We start from the raw sequence: 17,730 nt of genomic DNA on the forward strand, positions 1-17,730 counted from the left end.
TAGTTGTCTTGTAGACCCTTTTAAAGCCAAGTTTATTTCTTTAAGGGTAAATATTAAAAACACACGCGCACCGATCTCTTATCTCCCGCATCTCCTCGGCTCTTGGAGCAGAACAGAACACTCAAGCTTCATTAGTACTTAAAAGGAAGAGAATGTTTAATAACGGTAGAAAATAGACAGTAAAGCGCTGCCTAAATGGAAAAAGGTTTGTGTCTTGTTTTCCAGACATATAAAAGCCTCCAGAGAGGTCAGCCAGCTCCGCAGCCTCGACCCCTACAAGGAACTGAACAGAGCTGTACTGCCATCTGGTGGTCAGCTGCAGAGCGCACAAGTGCTGAAGATCTCACACAATGGACGCATTACACAATACTTTAGGATTTCAAAAACAAAATGATACAATTCTGGCAGCTTGAATCCACCACTAGGGGGCAGGCTGCAGGCACACTTATATCAGCATTTAATCTATGGCTATGTGAACAGAAATTGGATTTGGAGCTCTGTATCAGAAATGAGGCACTGAACCCTACAAGGATATATCATAAGGTTAGGGCCCTTTCACACTGAACAATCATTGTTGAGCATCTCAATGGATCCTGCATACAAGGACCATAATGGCTACTTCACACTGGCGAGGGCAATATTGGGTCATGGACCACGGCCCGATATAGCATTTTCCACCATGTGAAACCCCCGTGGATGCAAGGCGTTTTCATGTAAAAATAGCCTCACATCACTAGGGGGAATCCCCTCATCCCTGCAGAGATAAAGGGATTTCCCTGCCATGGCTGTCACAGCCATGTTTAGTCGTCCGTAGACCTGGACAATGGCACGACAAACGACTAATTATTCAATACTGGGTGCTTGTGTCCCCTGGGAGATAAGCCATCGGCGCTGGAGCCCTACATACATGAGCGTACAGCTTAGCCCAATGTTCACTTGTTCGATTTTTAGGGACTGCACAGATACCTGCCCTCCTCTCTGCATCCTGTTTTAACCCCTTCAAGAACAGAGATCTTTCATTTTCGTTTTTCGCCCCACACCCCGCATTCCAAGAGCCGTAACTTTTATTTTTCTATTGACATAGCTGTATGACATTTTTTTTTTAAGTTGGCTGAAGTGAAAAAAAATGCAGCTGCACCATTTTTTGGTGGCTTTAGTTCTTCTAGCATTCACAGTGCAGTAAAAGGGACATCTGAACCTTGTTCTACGGGTCAATACGATTACGGTGACACCAAATTCATATAACTTATGTTGGTTTGTTGTAATGCATTTACTTTTTAAACAATTGCTTCCTGATGCCAAATTCTGAGACCCGTAACTTTTTACATTGGGCCGTGTCAGAGCTTGTTTGTTGTGGGGCGAGCTGTAGTTTTTATTAGTACCATTTTGGGAAACATATCTTTTTGATACCTTTTTATTTAAATGTTTTTGGATAACAGAAAAAAAAGCTCCCACAGTTGTGGCATTCCATGCTTTGGTTTTTTTGCACTGCCTACACTGCGCAGGACAAATATTGGTTGTATTTCATAGAATGGTAGAGTTGGAAGGGACCTCCAGGGTCATCGGGTCCAACCCCCTGCTCAGTGCAGGATTCACTAAATCATCCCAGACAGATATTTGTCCAGCCTTTGTTTGAACACTTCCATTGAAGGAGAACTCGCCACCTCCCGTGGTAACCTGTTCCACTCATTGATCACCCTCACTGTCAGAAAGTTTTTTCCAATATCTAATCTGTGTCTCCTCCCAAATGGGCAACAGTTTCATTAGTTTAAAATGCTCTCATGCTGCGTTTTTTTGCGCAACGGAATTGTGCTAGTCTCAATAATTTGGATTTTTACGTACACAGCGATACCAAATATATGGGTTTTTAATTGTGTAAGTTAAAAACTTTATAAATCCTATTTGACACTTATTCAGTTCTCATAGGGGGCCTTGAGCTTGCGACCATTTGATTGATTTTACTGTATATATACTGCAATACTTCCGTATTGCAGTATACACTTTAAGGTTTCCTATGAAGCCATCCCATGGGCAGGGCTTATTAGGCATCTATGCATGGTATGCCTGGGAGTCTGCAGTAGGCTCCAGCTTTGACCATGGCATCTCAACAGTTATATCTAGTTCTCCACATTCACAGTAATATAAGACAACTTACTCATTCCTGAACATTCCCGGTCTCCGTCCCATACATTGGAAACCGCATGTCCCGTCAGCAGAAGGTTAATCAAACTTTGGCTAGAAAAAAAAAAAAAAAAGACAAAAAAGACAAGACATAACATCAGGAAAGGCAAAATTCTAAAAAAGAACCTTCAATATATGCAAAAAATGTGAAAACCGATTGTTAATATCTCACTTCTGTGTTGAGATATAGCGGCTTGAAACTGAAGGCCCAGACTGAGGCTGCACCACTGAGAAACTCTAATTACACTTACTGTTCCGATCTCTGTCAGGTACAATATTGTCACACGTACAGATGTGACGATTGTTACACTAACTACTACAACACTGTAGGTTAAAGGGGTGGCGCTGGGACTAAACGTTATTCCCTATCTGCTGGCAGTTCAAGTGCTCAGCTATCTGAATGCAGCAGCAGTGCACATGCTTCACCGTTGCTTGATTCATGCCAGGAACTCTGGGACTTCCCACTCTCAGCATCAGTGGGGGTCCGAGCATTCAGATCCTACCCCCCCCACCCCCCCAAACAGAACGTGATCTCTGATACTATGGATAGGAGGAAACTTTAAGACCAGATTCACATGAGCGTAAGTGTATATGCATGTATTTTTGTGGATGGGCATTGCACATTTGTGTGCGCATCAGCATATTTTACTGTACTTTTTGCATGTGCAAGTCGTACGCAATTGTGCGCACAAAAAAAAATTAAAAAGCACACTCTCAGCCAGTGAAATGGCCAACCGTTTTAGGAGTTTAAAATGTTCTCATGCTGCGTATTTTGTGTGTTGGAATTGCGTGCGCAAAATATACACGCGTGAACAAACCCATTGAAACCAATGGGTTGTATTCTCTGCATATTGCGCACACAGATAGGTCCATGTGAATATGGCCAAAAAGTTGGCACAACCACTTTAATAAGTGTGCCAGTTGTCATGTTAAGGGTTGCTAAATCTATACCTTGTGTGGATCGAAACTTACATACCATTGTGATTCCCCCTTACATTCACATCAAGGTTTACTTATTAGAACTCAAGTCGGGAAGGATAAAGACGTAGCACAAAACTCACAAGAGGGCATGTAATCGTCGGGGGTCTCACAGTAGTGCAGCCTCAAGCTACAGGCCTGTAACTACAAACAATTATACGTCAGCATAGAACAAAGTTTCCCAACTCCAGTCCTCATGGGCCCCAACAGGTCATATTTTCAGAATATCCTATAGACAATAATTACTTCACCTGTGCAATACAGAAGAAATCCTGGCATAGAAGATATTAAACACTTGTTTGAGGTTTCATAAAAACGTAGCATCCTTTTTGTTTGCAAATGCATATTGTATAGTAATAATATACAAGCAATGCAAGGTGTCATGCACAAAGAACACAAAGACTGTACAATAAGACTCAGTTCCAATTCAACATGTATTTCCAGCACGGTAGGAAGCGAAAATCACAGCTAGGTACGTCATCTGTCCCAATTATATTAGAAAAATCTATAGGGCAAACAAACAAATAATTGCCCAAGAAAACAAGAAGGAACCACCGGGACTAACTGTCCTTTTATTTGTGTATAGGTAGAAATATAAAGCCACAACAGCAAACAAAGAAAAACAAAAAACAAACTAAGGCCTCATGTCCACGGGGAAAATCAGATCTGCTGCAGATTCTCCATGGAGAATCTGCAGCGGGTCCCTCCTGCCCCGCGGACATGAGCGCTGAAAAGGAGAATAAATAAGAATTAACTCACCTCCCATCTGCTCCGTTTCTTCTCTTCGCGGCGGCGTCATCTTCTCTCGTCGCGGACGGATCTTCATTCTTCGGCTCGGCGGATGTGCATGATGACGTCGGTGACGTGCCCTGTGCATGCGCCGGGCCGAAGCAAAATGATCCGGCCGCGACTGAGAGAAGATGGCGCGGCGCCGAAGAGAAGAACCGGAGCGTGTAAGTAAAATATGATTTTTGTGTCCGGACGGCTTCCATAGGCTTCAATAGAAGCCCGTGGGAGCCGTCCCCGCGGGAGACCCGCACGAAAATGGAGCATGGTCCAGATTTTTCCATGCTCCATTTTTTTTAAAATCACTTTTATTGACGATCCGCGGGTATTTATCTACCCGCGGGTGGTCAATGTATCCCTATGGGGTGCGGATCCGCGGGCAGGAGAAGAGTTAAAATCCGCTGCGGATTTTAATTCTTATTTTGCCCGTGGACATGAGCCCTAAGGCTCCCAGATGTACTCCTAAAAATCCCACATTATGCCTTAAGAGAGCGAACAAAGGACACATAAGTAGATATGTGCAGCCACACCAACTCAACCATGAATACTGAAAAGGACGACAGAGAATGCAACTTGAAGGATTGGGAGCCGTGTGCTGATGAGTCTTCAGTTAGATCAGATGGGAGCCATCAAGACCAAATTGTAGAGAACTTATTTGGACATTTCTTATGATGACAAAGTCCCTTTTTATTTGGTGACATACTATTGACCAAGAGCACCCATTCAGAAAATGTAGGTGCATGATGGGCCAGCCAGTGCCTCGAATTTTGGGGCAGGACCAAATCAGGTGGAAAAAGGAACTTGGCAAGAAGAGACATTTGGGACAGGTATCGGAACATCCTTTCTTATAGAGGAGACGCCATCCTCATTGTCCACAGTTGCACGGTAGCCACCTGCTGGGAGGCAGAGTACTTATACGCAGGATGACCTGCTGGGAGGTAGAGTACTTATACACAGGATGACCTGCTGGGAGGCAGAGTACTTATACGCAGGATGACTGTCAGGCTCTTAACTGCCCGACAGCAGCCCCAACGTTTAAGGTGCATTTACACGGAAAGATGATCGCTCAAAATTAGTTCAAACAGCAGTTTGAGTGACAGTTTTGAGCGATTACTTTGCATAAGCTCTTAAGTAGCTAATTAGGTACTTAAGAACTTTTTAGTGTGTAAATGAAGGCTCCTGCTGTATACAGAAGACAAGCGGGAGTGCTGTCTTCTGCAAACAGCTGCTTTGTTCTTGGAACTCTCAGCTGGTATCCCACTGAGTTGATATCGCAGAGAACAGCGGGAGCTGCTTTGTTCTCGGAGCTATCACTGAGAGCTCCGTGCGGGATACCAGCTGAAAGAATGCCATCAGCTGGTATCCCGCTGAGAACTCAGCGTGCGGCACTTATAAGGCTTATCGCTGATTTTTAGCTTGCTAGAAATCAGCGATGAACGAACAGTGCACGAACAATGCACGATGGCAGCACGTTTACACAACGATTATCGTTCAAAGGCAAAGATGGCTTTTGAGCGAAAATTCTGTCTAAATTGGCCTTCATCGCTCTTGAGCTTTCACACCGGAGCGATGATCACTCACAGGATGGAGGCAGAGCACACCGGAGATCTCTTCCAGCTGCCCACCTCCATTTACAGTAAACGGGCAGTCATTCATAGGTAATCCTCTGCCAGTTTACACGGGCTGAGAGTTGCTTGGCTTTTAGGGGAGCTAAAAACAAGCGCCTGACAAGTGAGCGGTTGGAGACAGAGTGCTTGTAGTCGGCCATTTCTGTCAGCCCCATTGAAATGAATGTAGCAGTGCTGCACATGCGCGACTGCTGCTCCTTTCACTCTCCACATCACAGCGCGAGGGTGCAGTGATGAGAAGAGGGGTTCACAGGACCCCTGTTCTTAGTAGTGCTGAGACCCTCACTGATCAGACTTCTCACCTACCTAGGTGATGAAGGGGTTATCCAAAGACAACATATCAAGTCTATATATACTATGAGGGAAATGTTATTTGTTCCTTCACGCTGAGCCCTACAGACAAACCTGGAGATAACATGCTCAGACGCAATAACCAAATATTTTCACAGGGAACTTCACGGAAAACGGTTCTATTAATTGCTTGTTTTTCTTACAGTCCTCTGAAAAAGCAAATAATCTCAATTCCCAGGAATATCCGACAGCTGCGAGAAGGAATGGCTTTGGGTTATTTTATTTCTGATTGTATCCCTGTGATAATCCTCATCAGTGGAGCGCTTCAGTTTAGCCAACGCTTTCGCCTATGGGCATGTCAGAGGTGGTGGTGGTGGTGGTGGTGGGGGCTTCATACTCAAATATGGCGGCATGTACCTACAGTCAAGGCAGCTTAGAGACTCGCTTCTTGGGAGTTGGACCCAATTTATACGTCCTAAGTATCCACCAGTGGGAAATCTTAATGGGGCTTTCCACACACATACTATGGATGACATGTCCTCAGAACAGGCAATCAGTTGATCGTATTGAGCCCGCCGGTCGCCACCCTGGCTGATCTCAGCTGTTTGAGTGCCCGCTGTCAGCACCACAGCACACAGGGGTATGGAGCAGAAGCAGATCGCTCCAACCTCTGTCTAGTGGCCAGTGCTCATAACTGCAGCCGTCATTGATTTTAATGGGATCTGTGGCTGCAATAACAACAAGTGCCGCCTAACAAATGGGCCAGAACCATTCCGCTTCCGCTCCATATTCCTGTGGCACTGACAGCGTGTGCCCGATCAGTGGATTGGCAAACCCCACTGAACTACTGATGGCCTATCCTGAGGAAAGATCTGCAATAGTTTTTGTGTGGAAAACCCCTTTAACCACCTCTAAAGGCATGGCTATTTTTGGAAATTGCTTTTTGCTGTCCGAGGTCCCTTGGTGATAACGTCTTACCTTTTTGCAGCCAGGGGTTTCTGGAAGATTTGCACCTCTGGAGGACCAGGACACGTTTTCTCATACCCATACCCTGTTTCATGTACTATACAATGTATTGAAATACTAGCACATTTTTAACTGGCGTGACATAGAAAAAAAAAAAGCAATTGTGCAAATTTTGGGACAGGGTTTGTTTCTACCCTGTACCCACTGCAGCAAAAACGTCCAACTTCACTCCGTGGGTCAGTGCGATAACAAAGATACCAAGTCAATATAATTTGTTGCACGACTCTTGAAAATATCTGACCATCTAATGGTGGTTTGGCACCTTCGCCTGGGGTTCCGCTTTCCTGCTTCATTCAGGGAGCAAAAAAGGGGAATCCCCTGGTGGAACAGCTCCGTCTTATGATGAACCGAACAGCGCCGAACCGACCCCATGGACTATAATGGGGTCCGTTCGCTTTCTGCTCAGCTGCCTGACTCTTATCCGGAGGAGAAAGCTCTGTATGCAGCCCTCTTTCAGGATTTTGTGGCGGATCTGCACAGGAACCTCCAACGCAGATGTCAAACTACCCATAATTTTATTTTTCTGGCATGCAGCTGTGTGAGGGTCCGTTTTTCACAGGACATCCTGTAGTTTCTATTGGCCCCATTCGTAGTACTTATGAGTTTTGGATTGCTTTTTATTAAACTTTCCCCTTGCGAGTAAAGTTCGATCCCACGTTTGTGTAGCTGGCTTCAGACATGACCGCATGGGGAAAAAAAATAGCATTAAATGCCAACGACATGCTATTGTTTTAGAGTGACTCCTTTCTCTGGAAACCACCATCTCTGTCATTGATAAATATGGTAACCATTCTGGACTTAAGCCCCGTTTACACGGGACGATTGTCGCTCAAAATTCGCTATAACGATGTCTTTTGAACAATAAGCATTGCATGTAAATGCTACCATCGTTAGCTTTTTGGACAAACGATGATCTTATGTGGAGTTTAAAACCCATCTTTCGGCCGGGCAGCCGATAGCAGGGACCACATGCTGCGATTCTCCATTGGAGCGCTGAAAACATTGTATTCAGCTGCTGTCCCACAGCAGTACAAAGGGGCTGTATGCAGATAACAGACCGCCTGCTGTTATCTGCATACAGCTCCGGGGGCTCATTTACATGCAAATCAAGCTAATAAGCTATTATTGGACATTAGTGCCCATTAGCAGCTTATGCAAACTGATCGCTCAAACTGTCACTCTCCCTATGTTTTAAACAAAGCACCTTTGCATGTAAATAGGGCTTTACTATTAACTAGGAAAATTGTATCCCAATGCCTGTGGATAAGCTAGATTTAACCATTCATATAGATCATGCCCCTTTACCACGCGCGCATTCCTTTAACCCCTTAACAACCGCCCAAACGCTTTTCAATAGCAACTGTTAAGGGGCTTTATTCTGATGCAGGTGTTACTTCACAGCAAGGCATCAGAAGCCTGGCATTGGTCTCCATGCCAGCGGGAAAGGGGGTGTTCAGCTGTCAGATGACAGCCTGGCACTTGCTCTAACAGTGGGGACCGGAGAAACCACAGATCCCTGCTGTATAACCCTTTAGACGCAGCAACTGCAGCACAAAGAGAATAGCCTCATTAGAGACCAAGTTTGGCACAAAAAGTGTACCCATATAAGATTGGAGACATTGTAAGGGTGTATTATTTGGTCTCCCAATTACAGCACTCTAGAGGCAGCGCACATACTTGAGGCCCACAATTTGGAGCGCAATATGAAGTATATCTCCCCCCTGTATCTCTTATGCACAATGTGTGGTGGAGAACCAGAGTATTAAGAACTGCACACAACTTACTCCAATACGGGATACCACTTCTCTCAGAACGGAACCAACCTGTAGACTTCTGGAGTATCGGACGTATCTCTCAATTTGTCTCTGGGTAGAGCTTAAGTCATTGGATTGGTTACAAGCTGATTGTATCCCACATACACCTTGTTATAAAGATCTGCAGCTGTGACCTGCTTTTAGGGTGGAGTTCCTCGCTTCACAATTGCAAATTGTCAACTTTGTTCAAGCAACTGCGGAGAAAATGTCTACTTCGTACAGGTATATCCAGAGCCGGTTTAACTTCCAAAGACCTCTGACCGTTCAGAAGATGTGGGAAGGGGATATCGGTTCCATCCCAGTTCCTCAGTGGTTTTGGGGTACGGGTGTGATTTGCCGGTGGATGAGGTGGAGCACATAGTGGTAAACGGGCTACTCTATATGGCCTTAAACCCGACTGCACAGCATTGGCTTGATGAAAAACCCTCGACATTCAGGGAGGTCACAGATAAGGCTGTCTGGCTACTATCAATGGAAAGGGGTATTTACTTCCCAAGGAAAGCAGGTCATACATATGACAGGTTCTGGACCAAATGGCTGAACATGGCTGGCACCTTTACACTGGCTTCAAAATAACTTTCTACTCAACTAATGCCCCGATTAGACTCAACGAATATCAATTTAAAAAAAAATCGTTTAAACGATAATCGTTCAATTTAAACAGGGGCAAACGACTGAGCAAAGAGCAAGAATCGTGAGGTTCACGCTCATTTTTCAGTTTCAGCCGGAATAAAAACCAGCGTCTGATTGGGCATCTATTGCGCAGTTTACCCCCTTAATGCCCCATGATGTAAGGTTGCATCATGGCAGTGTAGTACTTAACGCAACACAACGTAACCTTACATCCTGTGGATAGCGCTGAATCAGAGGGGAGCCCGCGCCATCCGGCAGCGGAAGTCGGCTGTTACAGATAGTCGGCCTCCCCAGCTGCAACAGCGGGGGTGCATGAGGACAGCGAACCCTGCTGCTGACCCACTGCGTGCATATAAAGGGTTCAGAGGGAGAGCGCTCCCTCTGTGAGGTCATTGGACCCCCGCAATGTAATTGCAGGGCGTACATAAGTCCTGCAATGCCTTATCATAGTGATTATAGCTTCTATAGAGCAGGTCCCCTTTAGAGACAGAGTATAAAAAATAAATTAAAAAAAAAACAAAACAAAAAACAACCTTTTTTTGCTCAGTTTCTCCTATTTGTATGAAAAAAAAATTACAAAAATTAAAGAAAACAAAATCCACATATTTTCTGCTGGTATACACTATGTGGTATAAATAATGCATTTAGATCAGACTTCTATGGATACCACAATAGCAAATGTTTACTGTTTTTCAGTTTAAATTTTTTTAAATTTTTTTACTATAAAAATATGGAAAGTTTTTATTTTAAACTAATTACACAAATAAAAGCAAACCCCCCCCCCAAAAACATATATAAACCCCAAACTTTATTTAAACATATTTTGTTTCATAAAATCCCCACACACACGTACGACAAATGTTGCAAAGGGATTTTTAAAATACGGGCTACATACGACGTAATGAGACGATTACTAACAACCTCAGAGCAGCATGGATGTCTGTGGGAAGCCCCACCCCCTTGCCTATGTAAACATGACAGCTCATGGGCAGATGACCAGACTGATCCATCAGCGGCCTCCATTGACTAATAGGGTGCATAGCACTTCGTTATTCTCGGTACTACTCAATGGAGGCCACTGATGGACAGGTCTGGCTATTTGCCCCCCTAAATCAGTGGCCACATTTAGGATGCTTTTTTGCATGCGTGCGAAGCAGAAGCAAGGGGACGGGGCTTTACTGAGGCATCCGCTCTACTCTGAAGACACGATGATATTAGTAAGTGTCACATTATATATTTTTGTAAAGTTGGGCTAGAAACCATATTAAGTGGCCAACCTGTCAGTTTGTAAAATCTGCAGGGCGCCCTTACCTGCCGTGCCCGTATACAGGGTCAATCAAGGGCTCTTCTGCATCTTCAATTTCATTTTTAACATTTTCGATACCCTGGTAAAGGCAAAGAGAGGAAGACATTGTTAAGATACGACCATTGTTCTTACAGTTTATTTACACGGAGCCATTCAGCATCCAACAGTCGTACCAACGATTATTGCTCCTGTGCTTTCACACAATGAATGGAGGCGGAGCGCTGAAGATCTCTCCGTCCGGCCGCCTCCATTCACAGTATGCAGGCAGTCATGTTTATTTCATCGTTGGCTTGTTTACACTGAACGATTATCAGTTTAACACGATTCAATTATTTTTTTGCGCGATAATCGTTTCGTGTAAAAGGGCCCGAAGACATTGTTCCCCCCTATGCGAATTCTTTCCTTTGTTTGGTGCAGTTATAGAAGCAGACCAACGAAAAAGACGAAGTAAAAATGGCGAGCATGCACACTGCTTATAATGGGGCCCATTGGGTTACAACATTCAAGATTGAAATTGCAACACCTAGAAGGAAAAGTCCTAAAGTTATGCAAATCAAGGAAGTTGAAGATATGCAAATGACCAGATTTTCAAGCCCTTAAAGGCCCATTTACACACACAGATAATCTTTTAAAAGATTGAAAGATCAGTGATCATTTTGCATAAAGTACTAATAGGCACTAATTCCTCTTAGTACTTTATCAGCCTCATTTGCATGCAAATGATCTTCTGGGAGCTGCTGCAGAACTCAGCAGGAGTAATTAGTAACTCAGGCCTGTAATTAGCTCCATAGTACAGCCATAGGCTGCTAAGAGAAAGCAATGTAATCTCTAGCTCCCCCGTGGAGAATTCAGCACCATGGACAGCAGACACAGCATGCAGTCCTGCTTATCAGCTGTTCTGCAGGTGGGGCTGACAGCTCAGAACAGCTGATATAATGTTATCAGCTGTAATCAGCTCTCGCCAGGGAGAACACAGCATGCGGTCCTTACTGTAAACCATCGTTTGGCAGAAAGCAGAAAGCTGGGCACATTTAGACACAATGATTATCGCTCAAAAGATGGCTTTTGAGCGACAATCGTTGTGAATAAATGGGCCTTAACTTTAATCTATGGTATGTGGGCGGGGCTTTAACAGTATCACAGCAAGTTTTTTTTTTCAGCCTTTGAAAACCTGAACGCCCTCCCCATCCCCCCCACACAAAAAAAAAAAACAGTATTGTGGTATGATTGTGCGACGCAGGCCGAGCTGTCCACACTGTTCAACGTTGCGTGTTCTACGAGTTTTGAGACCAAAAAACTCAAAAGAGGAGCACAGAGGAGAACCTCTGCATGGACAGATTGTCTGATTAAAAAAATGGCACAAGGCGATCAATTCTGGGCTATGAGCGAAATTGGATGTCACATCCCAAGCCTGTCACTGGGGGCAAGTAAAGTCCAAAATGTTATGTGCAACTCTTCACTGTTAGGACTTTAAAACATAACCTTTAATAAAGTCCTAACAGTGAAGAGTTGCACATAACATTTTGGACTTTACTCACATCCCAAGCCTAGAGCATCAAGCAGTGTCTACACAAACCATGAGAAGACGCTTACATGACATTGGGCTATAAGCCACATGTCCAGCAACAGGCATTCCACTGACCTCATACCACCGCTCTCCAAGGTTAGCATGGCGCAAAACTAGATGACAATAGAGGTCTATCCTCTTCACTGACGCAACTATTGATTTGGAGAGCATGTGGGCAACGTCATGTAGAGGCCTTCACAAGGGAATGTCCCAGGATTTTGAGGTGGGGTAGCATACATAATGGGCAGTAGTTGGACCCTCTAGTCTTCATTCCAGGTACACTAACAGCTCAGTATTATGCCGATTTGGTCAGTGATTTCTCCGAAGTGTCCAAGAAGCTATTTTTCAAGAGAACGACGCCAGGTTGCATATTGGTCATGCAACTGAGCAGCCTGCGTGGCATAAACATGCAACCATGGCCTGCAGCATCTCCGGACCTGTCTCCCATTGAACATAGATGGGACATCATTGATTGGCAATTGCAAAGGGAGCTGCCAGCACGGAATCTTGATGATTTGTGTGCCCAAGTGCATTCAGCGTGGCAGAACATTCCTCAGACAACCATAATGTAACTGACAGCATACCCAGGCATGTAAGTGCGTGTATTTCTGCGGGTGGCGCTCTTACTAGAAGCTGAATAAATTGAGATGTTTGGAATATTTTGTTTCCATTCTTTCACCATTTGCATATCATTAACATATCTATCAATCCGGCAATTCCCATAATTCCATGACTTTTTCTACTTGGTCTTACAATAACAATGCTGAGGAGTGTATTTTGCTGTGCATGATTTTACAAGGACAAACACGGCATGCTGCCCTTTATTCAGGGATTGCCTATTGAAGCCCTGATGCAGATGTGAGCACACCTAACCCTAAAGGTACTTCTGTCAGAGTAACTGAATTCCCACTTTGGATCCGAAATTGTAACCCAAAAACGTTAAAAAAGATTACAAATCTCTCTGTATATGCAGGGAACTTATGGACAAAGTTGGATGCTCAAATTCTGTGCTTTAATAGTGACCACTAGAGGGAGCTCACTGCGTACCATATTATAGAACTCCTCAAGAACTCAATAATAAATGTGTTTGCAATAAAGGAATTTTCAGGTCACAAATATCAAATATGTGGGGGTCCAACTCCTGGCACCCCCATTGATCAGCTGTAGCTGTGCTACCTGATATTCATATGAAGGGGACTGAGCTACACATAGGCCATGGGACCAAGGAATGTAACATCACAGGCCAGAGAAGAGGCTGCAGCGCTCGCCTGAGCCCCTTCAAAGAGCTCATTGGCAGAGATGCTGGGAGTCAGAGCCCCATTGATTTGTATTGATGACCTATCCTGCGGTTAGGTAATCAATATTTAGTCCCATAAAACCCTCCTAAGATACCACAGCAGCCTAGTGGCAATTGCAGACAACCAGAATTTTATCATTTAACCATATCTATGTCTGAATTTGAATTTCTGTACTGCAAGTTTTGGACGTATTAAAAAATAAAAAAAGGAGACTTGAAATATAATCTTAGAGCATCTAAAGCCCCGTTTAGACTGAACGATCATTGGTCAAATGAGCAAAACTCAATGATAAATGGTTGAGTTGAAATGCTGGCAAACGACCGAATGGCGAATTCTGAGGTTCTTGCTCGTCGTTCAGTTTCAGCCGACATAAAAACCAGCGCCGACTGGAGCAACTAGTGCAGGAGTGTGAACGAGCCGGTGAGGACATCGTTCGCTCGGACAAACAAGAATTGTAAGAGAGCCATTAGAGATGTACATGAGCTGGCAGATCCAACATACTTCTACAAACCTTGGTGAGGATGACGGAGTACAGGAACAGCAGAACTCCGAACCGGTTTCTCCACATTGAATAGTCATCCCATATGGCTCCCTTTAGGTCAGCGAAGCTTTGGAAAGTTCGTCTTCTATGGAAACAAAGCAGAAACAAGCGTTGTCTACAAAGAGAAGGCCACAGCCACCCCAAAAAATCACCAGTAAATATAAGTTTTTGATAAATCAGCCTTATCAGTTGTGTGTAAGATACAGAATGGTGACACACTGTGCTCCCACAAGGGGTGTTACACTTATCCTAGGGGCCTGAACGTTAAATCTTCCTAGTTACACAATACGGGCGCGGGTCATTGCCTCGTAGAAACCTGGAAGGAGCTTGATGACGACCATTGTGCTAGTTGTATACATGACTGTATCGGTAGTCATACAATCACATATACAATAGAAAGCTGAAAAGAAAATATGACATTAGAGGACAACTTGGACTTACGAGGGATTGCATTGAGCGAACCAAAAAACTGTAGAACCTCATTCAGGCCAAAATATACTAAAAGTTAGGGTCAGCGAGAAACTGAATCTCAGGTGGTTAGCCTTGAACAAAAAGTGGAAGAGGAGACGGTAACGGAAAAAGGAGGAGGAGTAGAAGATGACGGAAAAAGGAGAAGGAGAAGACAATGGGGAGAGGAGTAGCCCAAGACAACGGAAAAAGGAGGAGCAGTAGAAGACGATGGAAAGAGGAGTAGCTAAAGACAACAAAAAAAAGGAGGAGGAGCAGTAGAAGACGACGGAAAGAGGAGTAGCTCAAGAGGACGGAAAGAGGAGGAGGAGGAGCAGAAAACAACGAAAAGAAGAATAGCCCAAGACGACGAAAAAAGGGGGAGGAGCAGCAGAAGACGACGGAAAGAGGAGTAGCCCAAGACGACGAAAAAAGTAGGAGGAGCAGCAGAAGACGACGGAAAGAGGAGTAGCCCAAGACGACCAAAAAAGAAGGAGGAGCAGCAGAAGACAACGGAAAAAGAAGGAGGAGGAGCAGTAAAAGATGACAGAAAAAGGTGGAGTGGGAGAAGCTAGGAAAAAGGAATAATGGGAAAAGAAAAAAAAGGGAAAGAAAATTTCAGAGCACGTTCACATCTGGTGGAAAACGGTGCAGATTTTCCGCTATGGAAAATCTGAACCATTTCCATGTCTAAATCTGTACCATTGGTGAGGATTCTGACGCAGATCTGCAGCTGATGCCACCCTTTCAATGGTGGCAGATCTGCACCAATCAGTGCCAAAATCCATGGATTTTGATGCAGATTTTAGTGCGGATTTTCTGCTGTGGAAAACAAGCACCATATCCCACAATGTGTGACGTAATCTAATGGACAATATAAATTCAACGTGGCCCCTCGTAAGATGCACCTGATTATCACAGTGGCTCGTACAGAATGATAAACCTGGTGCATTTTCAGACTGTCTAGTGTAAGAGTATATCACCTTTTGTTTGGCTCACTGTCCTCTAAAAATCTGGAGCATGGAGGAAAAGGTCTAAAAGCAGTACAGTCACCAGTAGCAACCAATCAGAGAGCAGCTTTCGGTTCGTAGTCCTCACTTTAAAAATGTAAGCTGCTCTGTGATTGGTTGCTATGGGCAAGAGTTTTGCTTGTAGAAAGTTTCATAAATTTGTTCGGCTGTGTCATTTATCACAACCCTTTCTTACAAAGCTACACCTTTTCTGATAAGCCATTAGCCATTGTCAAGTAAGGCACAGGAAGTCTCTAAGCTACATAATAAATAGTTTTTTTGGTGCAAATTGAGCCGGAACTCCGAGCTGTGTTACTCCTCTGTTATTCCTCCTGGAAATGTAGTACTACCTAACAACCAGGTGTTACTACTCCCCTTCTCAATGGGCATCTTTCTACACAGTCTGACACCATCCAATCAGGGCTGAGAGAGGCATTAGGAGACACATCTTATTAGGAAGGAGAATGGTGGCACCCATTTGTCAGTTTATTCATGCATTTGCAGGAGGAACAGCAGATGAACTAAGAATCTTCATAATTGCCATTTAACAGGAAATGCAAATATTTACTGAAACAAACATGGTCAGGAGAGAGTCGGCACATCTGCTGGATTGTTGAGCTCTGTCATTAGCTGCAGCAGCCTGTAAACAAACAGCAGGCGTGGAGAACCGAGCAGTGGAGAGGGAGATGCAGGGAGGCGGGGGAGGAGAGTATACGCTCTTTGTTATGTTACTGCACGGGGCACGTTTTTTTTTTTGCAAAAACAAAAATTGGGCAAAACCTTTTAAAAAGGGGTTATCCAGGCAGCGCCCTCCAGGATACACGGAGGTTAAAGCAGAAGCACTGCTCCGATCTGTGTAGTGGCCAGTGCTCGTAACTGCAGGCACAGTTTCCATTGAAATCAATGGAAACTGCGCTTGTAATTGCAGGCTGGGGTCCCATGGATTTCAATGACAGCTGCACCTGTAATTATGAGCGCCAGCCACTACACAGGGGTCGGAGCAGCGCTTTCGCTCCGACCTCTGTGTATCCTGGAGGGCGCTGCCTGGATAACCCCTTCAAGCTCTGGGCATTTCATTTTAAACAATTTAATGTCTTCTGCGACCCAATAAACCGGATGACCAATAAGTAGTCTGGTCTTGCATGGCCACTGAAACCTGTGATCAGCTGAGCGGTCATGTGGGCATTGTACGTATGGGATCGCCCACCAGCTTCTGGGCAGCAGGATCCAGGGCTGGATGGGAAGCTGCTTGAGAAGGTACTGGGCAGCTGAGCGGAATCTGACCGGACCCCATTATAGTCAATGGGATCCATTTGGCGTCGTCAAACCAGTTCAGCCAGGGGATCCCTCTTTCTTGCTTGCCGAAACGGAGCAGAAAAAAGGAACCCCTGGCGCCGATGTGAAAGTAGGCCAGCAGCACAAGGAAGCAAAGTTCAGGCTCAACACGTATATTAATCCCCCCGGTACAAAAGCTTCAGCGGGTTACTTACTGAATTAGTGCATGAAATCTCTCAAAGCCAATCTCCTCTGCAGCCAAGGCAGCTACACATAAAAGACAGCAGTCAATACACACAAAGTGACAGTGATCCGCTCATGCAGCGCCACGCCGGACGGATACGTGGGCCTCATTTATCAAATACGGTCATCGCCCAGAGCAACCGATCAGAGCTCACGTTTAAGAGATGAAAGCTGTGCTGTGATTGGTTGCTAAAGGACACTGCGACGGTCTTAAGGTACCTTTCCACGAGGCGATCATCACCCGAACAGTCGCTCATGCAAGTCATTGTAGCGTACGGACAACACGCAGAGGAAGGACTGTTCAGGGGTGCTTTGTTGAGGTATCGTGAATGTCGGGGAACGGTATTCGAATTAGTTCGCAGGTTGTTCAAATGCAAACTATTGTGACTTCACATCGGACTACTTTTGATCAACCAACGACTATTTTTAACCCTTTCCAATCCAATTTGTATCCTGGCTTTCCCAGGGGGCTTACTCTTTTTCTGTCATTATACAACAGCACTATCTGCTGGCCAAAGCCAGTACTGCATGAGATGACACATTGGATAGGCTCCGACAGCAGAGAGGCTGGCAATATACAGTAAGAGAACTCTGATGGATGTATTCCAACATCAGAGCTGTACAGCCTTAAATCATAATGTCTTCAGACGTCAAACAGTGGATTGGAAAGGGTTAAGGCGAGCTGGAACTGCAACAACTAGCGAGT

At 44.7% G+C, this 17,730-nt stretch overlaps 1 protein-coding gene across 2 annotated transcripts in view; it reads right to left on the bottom strand.

The window, feature by feature from the left end:
* MINDY3 (MINDY lysine 48 deubiquitinase 3) overlaps positions 1 to 17,730 on the bottom strand; it is a 115,687-nt gene that overhangs the window by 75,718 nt on the left and 22,239 nt on the right. For both annotated transcript variants that reach the window (XM_066584942.1, XM_066584943.1), the window contains exons 6-9: positions 16,997 to 17,048; positions 14,020 to 14,134; positions 10,649 to 10,722; positions 2,156 to 2,235 (exon numbers count right to left, since the gene is read on the bottom strand). In XM_066584942.1, coding sequence (XP_066441039.1) covers positions 2,156 to 2,235; positions 10,649 to 10,722; positions 14,020 to 14,134; positions 16,997 to 17,048 — 321 coding nt within the window. The remainder of the gene's footprint in view (positions 1 to 2,155; positions 2,236 to 10,648; positions 10,723 to 14,019; positions 14,135 to 16,996; positions 17,049 to 17,730) is intronic.

The sequence above is a fragment of the Eleutherodactylus coqui genome, chromosome 12 (genome assembly GCF_035609145.1).
Source record: "Eleutherodactylus coqui strain aEleCoq1 chromosome 12, aEleCoq1.hap1, whole genome shotgun sequence".
Taxonomy (NCBI): Eukaryota; Metazoa; Chordata; class Amphibia; order Anura; family Eleutherodactylidae; genus Eleutherodactylus; species Eleutherodactylus coqui.